Here is a 12,670-nt window from a genome sequence, read left to right on the forward strand (position 1 = left end):
ACACGGCTCACTTTGATGCCCTGCTGGCTTCCCGGCTCTGGCTCTGCCACCAGACCGGCAGTGCCCTTGGGGCGCGTCTGCCTCCCTCCGGTCCTGAGAGGCACCGGCCGGGAGAGCCAGGTGCCGGATGGAAAGCGTGTGCCTGCTCTGTTCAATATGCAAGCAGGCCCCCAGCAGCAAGCAGCTACGGAGCACCCGCTCGTCTTTGGCAGAGAGTAGATGCTCAGTAAATACTTGAATCGGTGACTTCATCTTTACAGCAAGCTCCTCTCATTTCCCAGCGGTGACCCCTGAGGCCCAGAGAAGTGCTAGGACCTGATAGGGTCACCTCGGCCACGACAAGCCCGGGATTCGGCCCCATTCTTCCTGCCCTCAAGGCTATGCCCTTAACCACTCCCAAAGGGGCCTCCCTGAGCCTCTTCCCTTGTTGTCACTCCAGGACTGAGAGACACCCCTCCAGCCCTCCAGCGCAGGGAAGCACCATCTCCTGGCTCTCCGGGGGTCCTGGCTTGGCCCCGCCCTTCCTGCTGGCCAGGTGCAGCGTGAGCACCTCCTCTTCCCAGCAGCTGGGTCAGCTGCTAAAAGGACTGACAGATACAGTGGAGATGAAGGTGCAAAAAGGAGCCAGGCGCTGGGTGTGAGCAGGTGCCGGGGGCCAAAGCTCAGGTGGGCAGGAAGGGGGAAGCAAGCGCCAGGCTCTCGGTTTGGCCAAGGGAGAGGCAGGGACCTCTTCTATGCCTTTATTTATGAAATGTTTCTTGAACGGATACAAAACTAGTGTCTGTCTGTAGGCAGGGGGAGAGAGTTAGTATGCGCCCCCCACCCCACCCTCCCTGCCGCGGGGGCTGAAGCCGGGAGAGGCTTCATCTTCATCCTTCCCTCCACCTTGGCTGTGATGGGCCCAGAGAGGCCGTGGGGTGGGAGGGGTTCAAGGGCAGTTGGAGGTAAGGGGGAGCTGGGAAGGCCCAGGACAGAGCCGGCCTCTCCTGCAGGGACAGACTTCCCCAGGCTTGCAGGCGAGCAGGCGGACAGGCGGGAGGTTTGCTTCTCCCCCAGCGCAGTGGTTTCAAGTGGGCAGCAGGGAGGAGGAACTTCTCCGGGACTGTCTCCGGAGACAGTCTCCTCCCGGCCCAGGGTCTGGAGCATCCTCTTCGGGCTCCTGCTGTGGTGACTTCTCTAGTCCCTTTCAGACCTTCCTGCCCGCCTGCCCTGGCTCCCAGAGGGCACTGCCCTCCGTCCTTAGGGTTGGGGGCAGGGAGCCGGCCTCAGTGATGCCCGAGGCGGCTGGTAAGCTGTCCCGGGCTGGAGCCGCCACTATGTCCACACTTCGAGGGGCATCACGCCTTCCTTGCTCCCCAGGGGCGGCAGCAAATTCTCTTCCTCCAGGAACTTGAGGGGAAAGTGGACCAGGTGACCCTGGACCTGGGTGAGCTCAGACCTGGCCAGAGGTGGGCTGACCGTGGCCAGGGGCTCTGCGGCCACGTACTCCCGGAGTGCCCGCAGGGAGCGGGTAGCGTTGGACGGCAGGCAACGGAAGATCTGTGGTCGGGGGGGCAGGGGGCATAGAAGCCAGTAAGGCTTGGAGAGACCCTGCCAAGAGTCCAAAAGCCCAACTGGGCTGGACACCCCCAGTTCTCACACCACAGCCCCCCACACTGACCCCGAGCTGCTGAATCCCATGACCTGCCCCCCACACTTTCATCTCTCTTCGGAGAATGGCTCAGTGGTGGGGCTCTCTCCATCCTACCCTGAACAAGACAATCCATGCATTTCCACACGGAGAGCCCCCTCCTCACCCCCTGCCCCAGCGCCCACCTGCTCATAGATGTTGGCATTGTTCTCAGCTGTGTCTTGCCACAGCTGGAAAAAGTCATCACAGACAGGGTCTCGGAGGTCCAGGTCTGGCCGGGCATCTGCCCCAAGAATCACACTACAGGACAAAAGGGTGCCCACAAGGTCAGATTAAGATCCATGGAGAACCCAGGACACCTGGGTGGCTCAGTCGGTGAAGCGTCTGCCTTCAGCTCAGGGCCCTGGGATGGAGTCCTACATTGGGATCCCTGCTCAGTGGGGAGTCTGCTTCTCCCTCTGCCTCTGCTGCTGCCCCTGCTTTTGTGCTCTCTATCTGACAAATAAGTAAATTTAAAAATCTTAAAAAAAAAATAAAAAGGATCCTTGGAGAACTTGACTGCTTGAAGAGTTATGTTGCGCCTACCCAGATAATTCAAAATAAACACACTGTTAAATAGTAAAATAAGGGCAAATGAGCCCAACAGAGTTTTAATGTCTCTTCTTTGACCACTAACTTGATGCTTTACAAAAAACACCAAACTATTTTTAGAGTATTTGCTTCTCATTTTTTTGATAGCCCTACTTTGCTGGGGCCCGGAGCCAGATCGGGAACTCCAGTGCTACCTGTAAGCCATCGGCACACCTGCCCAGAAGGCAGGCCAGCCCCCTCCCAACCTCTTCCTCCCCCACAGCACCCCATCCCACTCTACCTGAAGCAATGCTTCCGCAAACTCAAGGCAAACCTGCCCGCCTGATATTCCCTGCCATCCATGAGGGAGGGCTCCATCTCTGTGTCCTGGATCAGCACGGCTAGCTCACTGTCCCGCTTGCCCAGCAAGCTACGGTCATTGATGTTCGCAGAGCCTGGGACAGGTGCAGGACATGCTGTGTCTGCCTGAGCCCCGGGGCGGGACCCTCTACCAGAGGACCAGCCAGTGTCCATCACCCCATCCCCCACTGCTGGGCCTGGCTCCACACCTCCCCCCCTCCTCTCGCTGCCAGGGGTCCCGATCCGGGACTGACCAATGATGACCGTCCGGTCATCCGCGATGAGCATCTTGCTGTGGATATAGATGAGCTCTGAGACCGGGTGCCCGCCCAGCTCTCCGTGGGTGCGCAGCCCACAGATGGACATATAATCCCGCCATGCTGTCCCCACTGAAAGAAAGATGTGGGAGAGGATAAGGTAACAGATGCCCTCTCGTGCTGATGGAGCCCTGTCCCAGGTACCGCCCACTTCAAAAGGCCTAGAGCTGGGTCTGCACGCATCTCCTTGCAGCCCAAGACTACCTGCGGTCTCAGAGTAGTAGCAGCCCCAGAACCATGAGAAGATAGGCTCCCCTGCCTCGGGGTCCGGAGCCTGAACCCCCCACCCCCAGCACTCACTGGCTGCTTTGAGGCGATGTAGGATCGAGTACTCCCCACGGCACAGGGTCCTGCGGGAGAAGAGTGGGTGAGGGAGGGGGAGGCTAGGGGATGTCAGGAGAACAGTGGACCTCAAAAGTCCAGCAGGAAGGGAGCTGGACAGACTTAGGGCAGGGGCACGGGTGGGTGGCCATGCGGGGGGGTCACCTGTAGGTGAAGTGCAGAATGGCCTGGATAGAGTTCCCACCACCTGTAGTGATGTCACCCTGGAAACCGGGCAGCAGGGGCAAAAGCACGTAGACTCGGAAGCACTGCCCATGTCTGGGAAAGGGGGCGGAGTCAGAGGCGGGGCCAGACCCAAACCACGCCCCTCCCAAGTTTAAACCACGCCCAGACGCCCATCCTGCCGCCAGTCCACCTTACTTGTGGGCTTTCAGGATTCTGTCCACAATCTCATCGCCCACCTTGTTGAGAACGGTCCGCCCATCAGAGCAGCTAATGAAGAACTGATTCTGGGGCAGGGACCCAAGACAGGCATCAGCCGCCAGGGCCCTGCCCGGCCCCCTCCGCTCCGGCGCCAGCCCCATCCCGAGGTTCTGGCCTGTCCCGGGCTTGCACACCTCTCCAGGCCTAGCCACACCAGCCCTTCCAGGACTGATCCCACGGCTATCATCAGTCCCTCTCCTCGGACGCCCCCTCCCTTCCCTGTCTCCCCACCCCGTCAGACCTCAATGTACAGAAAGTGCTGGCTCTCCCTGATGGTGTGCAGGTAGGCGTTGAGGATGGAGTTCTCCAAAGTCCCTGCTGACCAGCGGTCCACAGACCGCAAGACCTGGGGGGACAGGGAATAGGATGTGGCTCCTGACCACAGAAGAGCAGTCTGGGCAGCTCTCAGGTCTGGGGCAGTGGGCTGAAGGGAGGGAGGGGTGAGGACAGGTTGAAGGGGGAGCCTCACCTGTACGGTGGCGCACTGGCCCCCGGGGAGCGTGAAGGGGAGCTGGTCTGCCGTGCTGGTGGATTTGGGCAGCAGGTAGGGGTACGTGGGTGTCTTATACTTGGCCTTGGTCATCTGAGGTGGAGGGATGGCCGTCAGCGGGAGGCGGCTCCTTCCCACCACCAGTGCCCCCAGGATGGAGTGAGCACCTTGGTGAAGTTCCAGCGTTGGATGAAGTGTCGGGCCAGGTCCCGGGCTGGGAGACCGTGCACAGCCACCCCGACGTCCCGCCATGGCATCCGGGGCATGGTCTCCCTGTCAATGAAATCTGGGGGCCCCAGAAGAATCAGGGGTGAGGCCAGGGATGGTCTCTTGGGGACGGTTCCGACATCCCCAAGCGCTTCCGGCTCTGACAAGGAGCCGATGAGAGGGAAGGCCACGTTACCCTTGACCCAGCTCCTCCCGTTCACAGCCCCGACCCGGACAACTCCCTCCTCCTGGGGGCTGTGGAGGAGGGGACCCTCACCCTCAAAAGGCCGGTCCAGCTGCACCCAGTCCTTCGTGATAAGATTGCTGTAGTCTTTGCCCAGCCAGAAGAGTTGATTTTTCGAGAGGTCTGGGCTGCCTGGAGAGTCGGAGCCTGGCGGGGGAGGCTGCAGGGGAACACACCCAAGCCGGGGGTGGGGTGGGCAAGCAGAGGTCACAGGGGGCCATACAGAGCCAGGGCCCAGGAGGAGAGAGGGGCACTGAAAGACCATGAGACAGAGAAACAGAGAGAGTAAGAGTGACACAGATGGTTCCCGCCAGCCCTCAGTGGCATTGGATGTCCTAGAGGAGCGGGAAGGGGTAGGGGCAGGGAGGGACTCGGTGTACTTTCCAGCAGCTTCCTGGGGCCCCAGCAAGAGGAACCCCAAGGTGGACAGCGCCTGGAATGGCTGGAGGGTGTGCATCGACGTGGTGTTTAGGGGAGCTTGGGAAGGCCTTGGCGATTACCTGTGGGGCCACTGGCCCGGATGGGTCCCCGAGGTCAGTCAGGCGGTAGTGCAGGTCATCCCAGCGGCCATAGGCGAGGTCCAGCCCCCCCCAAGAAGGCCACTACTTGGTCCACGACCAAGAGCTTCTCATGATGGGCCCACAGGGTCACCTGGTCCGGGTGGCGCATGACCTGCCGCAGGTGGCAGGGAAGGGGTCAGGAGGGTGGGCTCTGGTGAGGGGAGACCCGAGGCGCCAGGAGGGAGGATGGGAAGATGGAAGAATGAGACGTTCGTTCGAGGACAGGGCGGGTTGGGGACTGGGAAGCCCAGGGGGGTAGGGCTGCAGTGGGGGGGGGGCGGTCTCTGACACCCGAGTCACCTTTATGTTGTGATGAAGCAACATTAGGGCTCTCTTGCTATAGCCACTGTTAATGCCCAAGGCCAACTCCACTTCCTTAAACAGCAGGACAGACACACGGACACCTTCCTCCTGGTGGTGAGCGGGGGTGGGGGTGGCAGTATGGGCATCAGATCCTAATGCCCCTTGCACGATGGCCCCTTTGCACCCTCCCAAACCCTACCCCATGCTCGGGGCTGCTGTGTGAACCCCCACTCAGCCTGGACAGCCTCCACGCTCACACCCGGCTCTGATGCTCACGGCAAATTTGGCAAAGGGCCAGCTGTTCACCTGACCACCCGCTCGTCATGCGCACAGCTCCTCGCTGCCCGTCACTGTCTACCCACCCACGTTCCCCACCACGTACTCACCCCCTTCTGTGCCACCCATCCTGCATCCACCCACCGCATCCCCGTTAGCACCCCCTCTGACTGCCTATTCCTTCCCTCTGTCCCCCTTCCCACCAGCCCTCCGTCCACTGGCCCCCACTCGCAATCATGGTCTGTGCGTCCAATGACATCTACGGATGCCTGGACGTGGCAACCGCCGTGCCTTGTACTGAAGGCAGCGATGCTAGTCCAGTGAGAAAGGCAACACACATACGCCCCCCAGCCCCCGCGGAAACAAAGCATAACGGGCACTGGGAGAGATGTCTACACTGGCTCCAGGAGAAGCATGAAGAAGGAAGCTTCACATTCCCTACCTTCTCCCACACTGCAGTCCCTTCTAAACCAACCCCCCCGCCACGGGCCACCCCCTTGTTCCTCCCCTCCAGCCTGACCCCTCTCCTCACCGCCTTCCTCTTGAGCATAATGTCCAGTCTCCAGTCATCTGAATGGGCCGGACGCTTCAGGTAAATCTCCGGACTCAGCCTGGGATTCGAGGCAAGCTAAGCCTTACCCAGCCAGCAGCCACTCCCCCTGTCCCTCCCTCTGTGGCCCGTAAGCTGATCCCCGGCAGGCCCGACCCTGCCCCTTCCTGTTTGAGCTCTTCCCTTACTCACCACCAATCTGTGATGAAAATCTCCTCTTGAGCTTGCAGGATGGCATCTGCCACAGCGGCAAAGTAACCCGCCCCATTCACAAACCTGGGGGGGAGGCCAAGCCAAGGAGGTCAGGGGAGTCAGAAGCCAGAAAGCTCTGGAGAGTGAAGACCGGAGGACAGCCACGGATCAGAGGTGACAGCAGGGTCAGTCAAAGATCAAGAGTGATCAGAGCAGTCAGTTGGATTACCAGATGTATCCAAGTGGGACAGACTTGCCAGTACAAGCTAAGTAAAATTAGAAACCACAAAATACAATAAATGAAAGGAGATAATGACTGGAAGCCTTAGTACGTCATATGTAAAGAGTTGTAACAAATCAGTAAAAAAAAGACATACAAGCAAACTGAAAAGTGAGCAAAGAATAAGAACTGACAGTTCACAGAGGAAATTAAAACACTCGACCATATGAGAAGAGGTTCAATGTCACTAGTGAGGAAGAAAATTGATAATAAAATAACAGGTCTTGGGGAGCCTGGGTGGCTCAGTGGGTTAAGCCTCTGCCTTAGGCTCAGGTCATGATCTCAGGGTCCTGGGATGGAGCCCCACATTGGGCTCTCTGCTCGGCAGGGAGCCTGCTTTCCCCGCGCCCCCCCACCTCTCTGCCTACCTCTCTGCCTACTTATGATCTCTGTCAAATAAATAAATAAAATCTTAAAAAAAAAAGAAATAACAGGTCTTTAATCCACGAGATTAGCAAAAATAAAGACCACTGATAACTTGCAATATTAACACGTGGGGAAGTGAGCATTCTCACAGGCTACGGGAATACACAAGGGTTACAGCCTTCCTAGAGGACAGTTTGGCAGTATCTCCGGGAATATCGAGCACACATGTTCCCGAATACCAATAAATGCACACAGTCCTATTTCTAGGAATGCAACCTATTAAATGCTTAGACAAAAACTGGGTTCACTGCAGCATCGTTTAAAATGAAGAATAACCAGGGCACCTGGGTGGCTCAGTCAGGGAAGTGTCTGCCTCCAGCCTGGATCACGATCACTTGGCTCCTGCTCAGCAGGGCGTCTGCTTCTCCCTGGCCCTCTGCCCCTCCCCCACTCTTGCTTGCACACGCACACGCTCTTTCTCTCTCTCAAATACAAAATAAAGATCTTAAAAATAAAATAAACAATCTAAATGCTTAATCTCTGAGGTGCCTGGATGGCTCAGTGGGTTAAAGCCTCTGCCTTCGGCTCAGGTTGTGATTCCAGGGTCCTGGGATAGAGCCCCGTGTCCGGCTCTCTGTTTAGCAGGGAGCCTGCCCACCACCACCACCCCCGCCCCCACTTCTCTGCCTACTTGTGATCTTTGTCAAATAAATAACTAAAATCTTAAAAAAAAAACCCAAAAAACAGTAACGCACATATAAGCCTACAAAAGTATGCCGGAAAAGAGCTGAGAAGATAAACACGAAACTATTGTGAGGGTTACTTCTGGGGAGAGAAATGCTGGGAGGCGGGTAGGGAGAAGTGGGGCTGAGCACGGAGGATTGTGCAATGAATGGAAACATACATGCTTAACCTGTTTCCGCGTCGCTTGAATTCTTATTTATTCGTCGCTTGAATTCTTATTTATTTCATTTATGTATTTTTTTAGGATTTTTTCTTTTGACGCAATCTCTATGCCCAACGTGGGGCTCGAACTGACGGCCATGAGATCAAACATCGCATGCTCCCTGCACTGAGCCAGCCAGGTGCCCCTTGACATTCTAATAACTAACAGTCTCGTGGGATGGTGAAGAGCAGGGTCTCGGCCCCGGGGCTGCCCGGATTTGAATCCAGGCTCCACTGTTTACAGGCTCTATGACCTTGGGCAAGTTCCTCAACCTCTCCTTGCCTCAGTGTTCCCATCTGCAGAATGGGGACAACCGCACCTGCCTCACAGGGTTCACCTGAGGCCTTCATAACACACATAAAGCACTTAAGACAGTTCCCAGCACACAGTAAGTACGATGTGAGTATGAGCCGTTAGTTCTGGCGTTAAAAAATAAATGTTCGCAGCCTGTCCAAGAAAACAAGTCTTCCCCGACTCCCTCCCTGCCTGTGATGTGGTTTAGCTGCCTCTGCTCTTTCCAGCTCCCACCTCGGGCCATCCTTGTCCTCAAGGCTGCTGCATCCTGCAAGCCTGTCCTGATATCCCCATGCAGGGCCAGAGGCTCCCCTTCTGTGCTCAGTACGCCCACAACTACCTCCGGAATGGCAATGTGTCATTGCTTCGTTATTGAATCAGCTACTGGGCTGGCTTCTTTTCTCCTGCCACTAGGCCAGGCACAGAGTAGGTGCTTAGAAAAGGTTTGTTGAATGCATGAATGAATCAGAGAGTTTTGAAGAGATCCTAAGGCACAGAGAGGGACAGCATGGCAAAAGGGCGGGGAGGGGGGTGGTCACAGGAGGTCAGAGATCGGGTTGGAGGAGATTAGCGAGTAAGGAGGGTCAGAGAGATCAGAGGGAGATTAGATATCAGCGTGGTTAGAGGGCAGCTGGTCCAGGAGACCAGAGAAACCGCAGGGGGAGAAGGCAGAAGAGGTTCAAGGACTCAGAAAACAAGTGGGCCCAGAAGCCCACAGACAAGCTCTGAAGAGACATCAGTGTCTCACCACCGGGCCAGGGTCCCAGGCCGGGGCGGGGCGTAGCTGTCATGTCGGTGCAGCTGTATGAAGTCCCTGCCCGGGCCCTGTGCCAGCTCCGTGATCTCCTGGCCCCACCACCGTGCCTGCCGGTAGCTGCCACACTTGAGAATCAGGGACCTGAGCAGGAAGAACAAGGGGAGCCTCAGCCCTACCCCCGCACACCCCCGGCCTTGCCCAGCCACCTCCCCTCTCTGGCTGTCCCCTCCTTCCCACTTCCTGCCTTAGTCCCTCGGCCCGACTCCACCCGGACGAGGCATGTCTCTGCCTTCTGCACAGCTGGGTCACAGGCACAGAGGTCAGGGGCAGACCAGGCTCTCCGGTTTGTCGGTTTGTCGGATGAGAGAGTGAACGGAGGAAGGGAGGGAGAGCCATTTCCCTCTGTCCAAGCCTCCTACTCACCGCCGCCCTCCCTGCGCGGCCGCTAAGCGCTCCCAGGCATGTGGCCAGACCAGTTCCCTGGTTCCAAATCAAGGCCAGCTCCAGGGGCTGGAAATCCTTCCCCTCCTTCCACTTGCTCCCCTTCCCAGGTGTCCTTCCCCCCCCCCCCAGGCCCTACCTGTGGGAGGTGTCGATCCTGACCCCGTAGCGGGCCTCTGTGCTCCTCTTCCCCACGCGCACCTCGAAGCCAGGGTCAAAGAGCTGAACAAAGGAGATGGCGCCCGTCTCGAGGCACATGTACAGCAGGAAGGAGTCCTTCACCACCAGCCACCTGGAGCGGAAGGGCTCCGTCCGTTCCTCCCTGCCCGCAGGATCTCCTTCCTCACCCCTCCCCCCGAACACGGCCCGGCGGGTCCGCTCCGGGACCCACCTCTTGGACCAGCGGTAACACACTTGGTCTCGGCCACAGCACGTGAGGCCAGGGACCCGGTGGCCCCCGGAGCGCTTCCGGATCACTCCCTCCCTGTGGGGAAAATCAGGACAAGATGGCCCAAAAGGAATCCAGAGCCCCCCTCCCGCCCCCTCCCTGCAATGCTCTCCCCACCCTCCTGCGGGTTTGCTGGCTGCGGGGTGACGGGCATCGGACACTCACAGTCCTTTGGAGCCAAGGTCTGGGATAAAGGACAGCCGGCTGACTTCCAGGAATTCTGTCTGCAGAGGAAGACAAGGGCTCAAAGGAGAGACTTCGCCTTTCAGCGGGCCCGGGGCCTCTGCCGCCTGAGGGTCTGCCACCTGGAACGGCACAAGGGCCCAGCCCCCAGGGCCTTACCATGGCATGGTAGTTGCGGTAGAAAGACATGGTCAGGAGGCGGTTAAGGTAATTCTCCAGGTACTTCTGAAGTGGGGATGAGAGACAGAGACAGATGGGACCAGAGCCATTTTTGCACACCAGAAGCCTTCCCGGCCAGCCTGGTGTCTGGTCGCACCTGTTTGCTGGATGCATGTCTGCTGGAGCCCTCGGGACCCACTCGAGGTAGAGAGGGTATCTCTCGGTCGGCTGCCTCCCGGGCTGGAGGGTGGGCCACACCAAAGCTGTGGATGAGATCGGGGAGGAGGATCAAGAAGAGCCAGGAAGCGGAGAGCCTAGATTCCTGCAGCCCTAGAGATGGGATCCTGGGGGAGGACTAGAGGCTGGCAGAAGGCCCCCGATCCTAAGAACAGAGACAAGAAAAGGAGGGAGGCTGCCAAGGGCATTTTGGGCATCCAGCCCGGCTGAGCTATTGGCACAGAATCACGGACAGGGAGAGCTGGGCTGGGAAGGTTTCCTGGTAACCGGGGTCAGGGGAGGGGACCCGGGGGCCAGAGCTGGGGTGGGAAAGTAGCTGGGACAGAAGCATGGGTGGCTTGGAGGAGCGTGGGGACAGGCAGAAAGCGGTGCTGGGGGTTGGGTCAGGGGCTGCCCATGCTGCCCCAGGGTGGGGACTCCTGCCCTTGACAGGAAGCGGGAGGGTCCCCTTACCGCGCCAGAGGAAGCAGACTCATTAAGACTTTGTGTCTCAGGAGGTCCCGGTGCAGCTCCTGAAAATGCCGGAACTTCTTCTTGGTTGTCCAGGTAAAGGCGCCATGTGTCAAGCGGACAGAGTACAGGGTGCAGGTTCCCACCTGGGGGTTCGAGGGAGGGACTGAACGTTTGTCCCCTCGTTGGCCAGCAGCCCTCCCTTTGCCCAGCTCCCTGGCGCCCGCCCAGCCACCTTGGAGCCACTGGTGTATCTTTCAGTGCCCACCACTTGGGCGGTGACCGGGACCCCAGGGGCGAACACCAAGGGGCGCATTTTCAGAGGCTGCAGGTCGTAGATGGCCAGAAATGGGTGCATCCGGTCAGCTAGGAGGAAAGAAGGTGTTAGTGCGGACCCTGGGAGCTCTCCGCCCCTCTCCTCCCCGACGGCCGTGCTCGCTGCGAACCTGGGTCCTCTCCCTCCTTTAGAGTGTCCAACTCATCGGGCTCCATATGCAACTGGCTGGAGTCCAGGTCGCCCCCAGAGGGGAAGAGGCTCGCGGGGGTCGCTGCCATCCTAGGAGCATGGGGAGGCCTCAGGGAGGTGATCCGCCCTGCAGCCCCGCCCTCCCCCTCCCACGGGAGCCCCTCTTCCCCGTCAGTCCGCAACGCCCCGCAGACCCGCCTCTGACCTCCATCCGGTACCCGGGTCCCGCATCCAGAATCCCTCGGCCCCGCCTCCCGGCCCGACCCTGCCCGACCCGGCGCGCCCAGGAACTCCCGCCAGGCAGCGGGGCCCCCGAAGCGGGCCGGAGCAGACGCGGGGCCAAGGGGCGTGGTCCCCGGGGGAGCTTAGGCCAGGCCCGGCCGCACGCGAGAGGGGGTCCCGCGGGAATGAGGAAGTGCGCGTGCCCCGCCCGGGAGGAAACCCCCAAATCTCGGCAAAGTCCGCAGCCCCGCGGGCCCTGAGTGCCGCCCCCGCCGCCTCCTCCCCTGCCCCGGGCCAGGGCCCTCCGCGGCGCCCCTCCCCGGCCCCTCACCCGCAGCCCGAGCCTGCGCCCGCGCGGATCCGCCAGCCGAGGGAGCGGCGCAGCAGCCGGGCCCACACCCGGGCGGCCTGGGCGGGGCGGGGCGGGCGATCGAGGCCGGCCCTCGGGGGCGGGCCGCCCGGCCTCACCTCCCTGCCCGCCCCGTCGGGCCTGTCCCGCCCCCGCCGCCTGCACGCCCCGCGCGGTCCGTCCGAGCGCACGCGCCGTTCCTCCGCAGCGCCCGCAGCCGGCCCTTCCCTCCCCGCGTGGCCGGCGGGGGCGGCGGGGGCGGCGGGGGCGGCGGGGGCGGGCGCCCCCGGCCCCGACCCGGGGCTCGGGAGCGCGCACCGTGCCCGGCACACTGGCCCCGGGCCGGACTCTGCGCGAAGCCGCTCCCCGGGGACCGGCGGGCGGGGGGGGAGCCTGGACGCGCTGAGGTTCCACGAGGCAGGATGTGCCATCGTTCCCGAAGTGCGGGTTTCCTTATCTGTCCTCTTGACGGACCTCTGGGCTGTTCCAGTCTCTTGCGACAGAGCGTCCGGAATTACTCCTGCCGCGGCCTCGCGGGCGGGTGCGGTTCCCACTCTCGGGGGACAGCTGGGGTGCAGTGGGCGGGTCGGCGTGTAAGTCGGAGGGTT

General features: G+C 60.3%; 1 protein-coding gene across 1 annotated transcript; it reads right to left on the reverse strand.

Annotated features, from left to right (window-relative positions):
- Positions 1–1,201: 1,201 nt before the first annotated feature.
- Positions 1,202–12,150, reverse strand: PLD2 (phospholipase D2). The gene is given in 26 exon segments (XM_032839888.1): positions 1,202–1,539; positions 1,816–1,930; positions 2,502–2,655; positions 2,815–2,949; positions 3,178–3,227; positions 3,364–3,477; positions 3,580–3,668; positions 3,884–3,988; positions 4,112–4,225; positions 4,300–4,418; positions 4,617–4,743; positions 5,084–5,173; positions 5,175–5,255; positions 5,444–5,554; positions 6,255–6,333; positions 6,465–6,548; positions 9,099–9,248; positions 9,688–9,840; positions 9,940–10,032; positions 10,162–10,220; positions 10,339–10,404; positions 10,496–10,601; positions 11,029–11,171; positions 11,261–11,391; positions 11,472–11,581; positions 12,045–12,150. Coding segments are annotated over 25 exon segments (2,802 nt in total). The 5' UTR covers position 11,581; positions 12,045–12,150; the 3' UTR covers positions 1,202–1,314.
- Positions 12,151–12,670: the final 520 nt, after the last annotated feature.

This window comes from Lontra canadensis, unplaced genomic scaffold, assembly GCF_010015895.1.
Source record: "Lontra canadensis isolate GAN:19392208 unplaced genomic scaffold, GSC_riverotter_1.0 scaffold110, whole genome shotgun sequence".
NCBI classification, from domain to species: Eukaryota; Metazoa; Chordata; class Mammalia; order Carnivora; family Mustelidae; genus Lontra; species Lontra canadensis.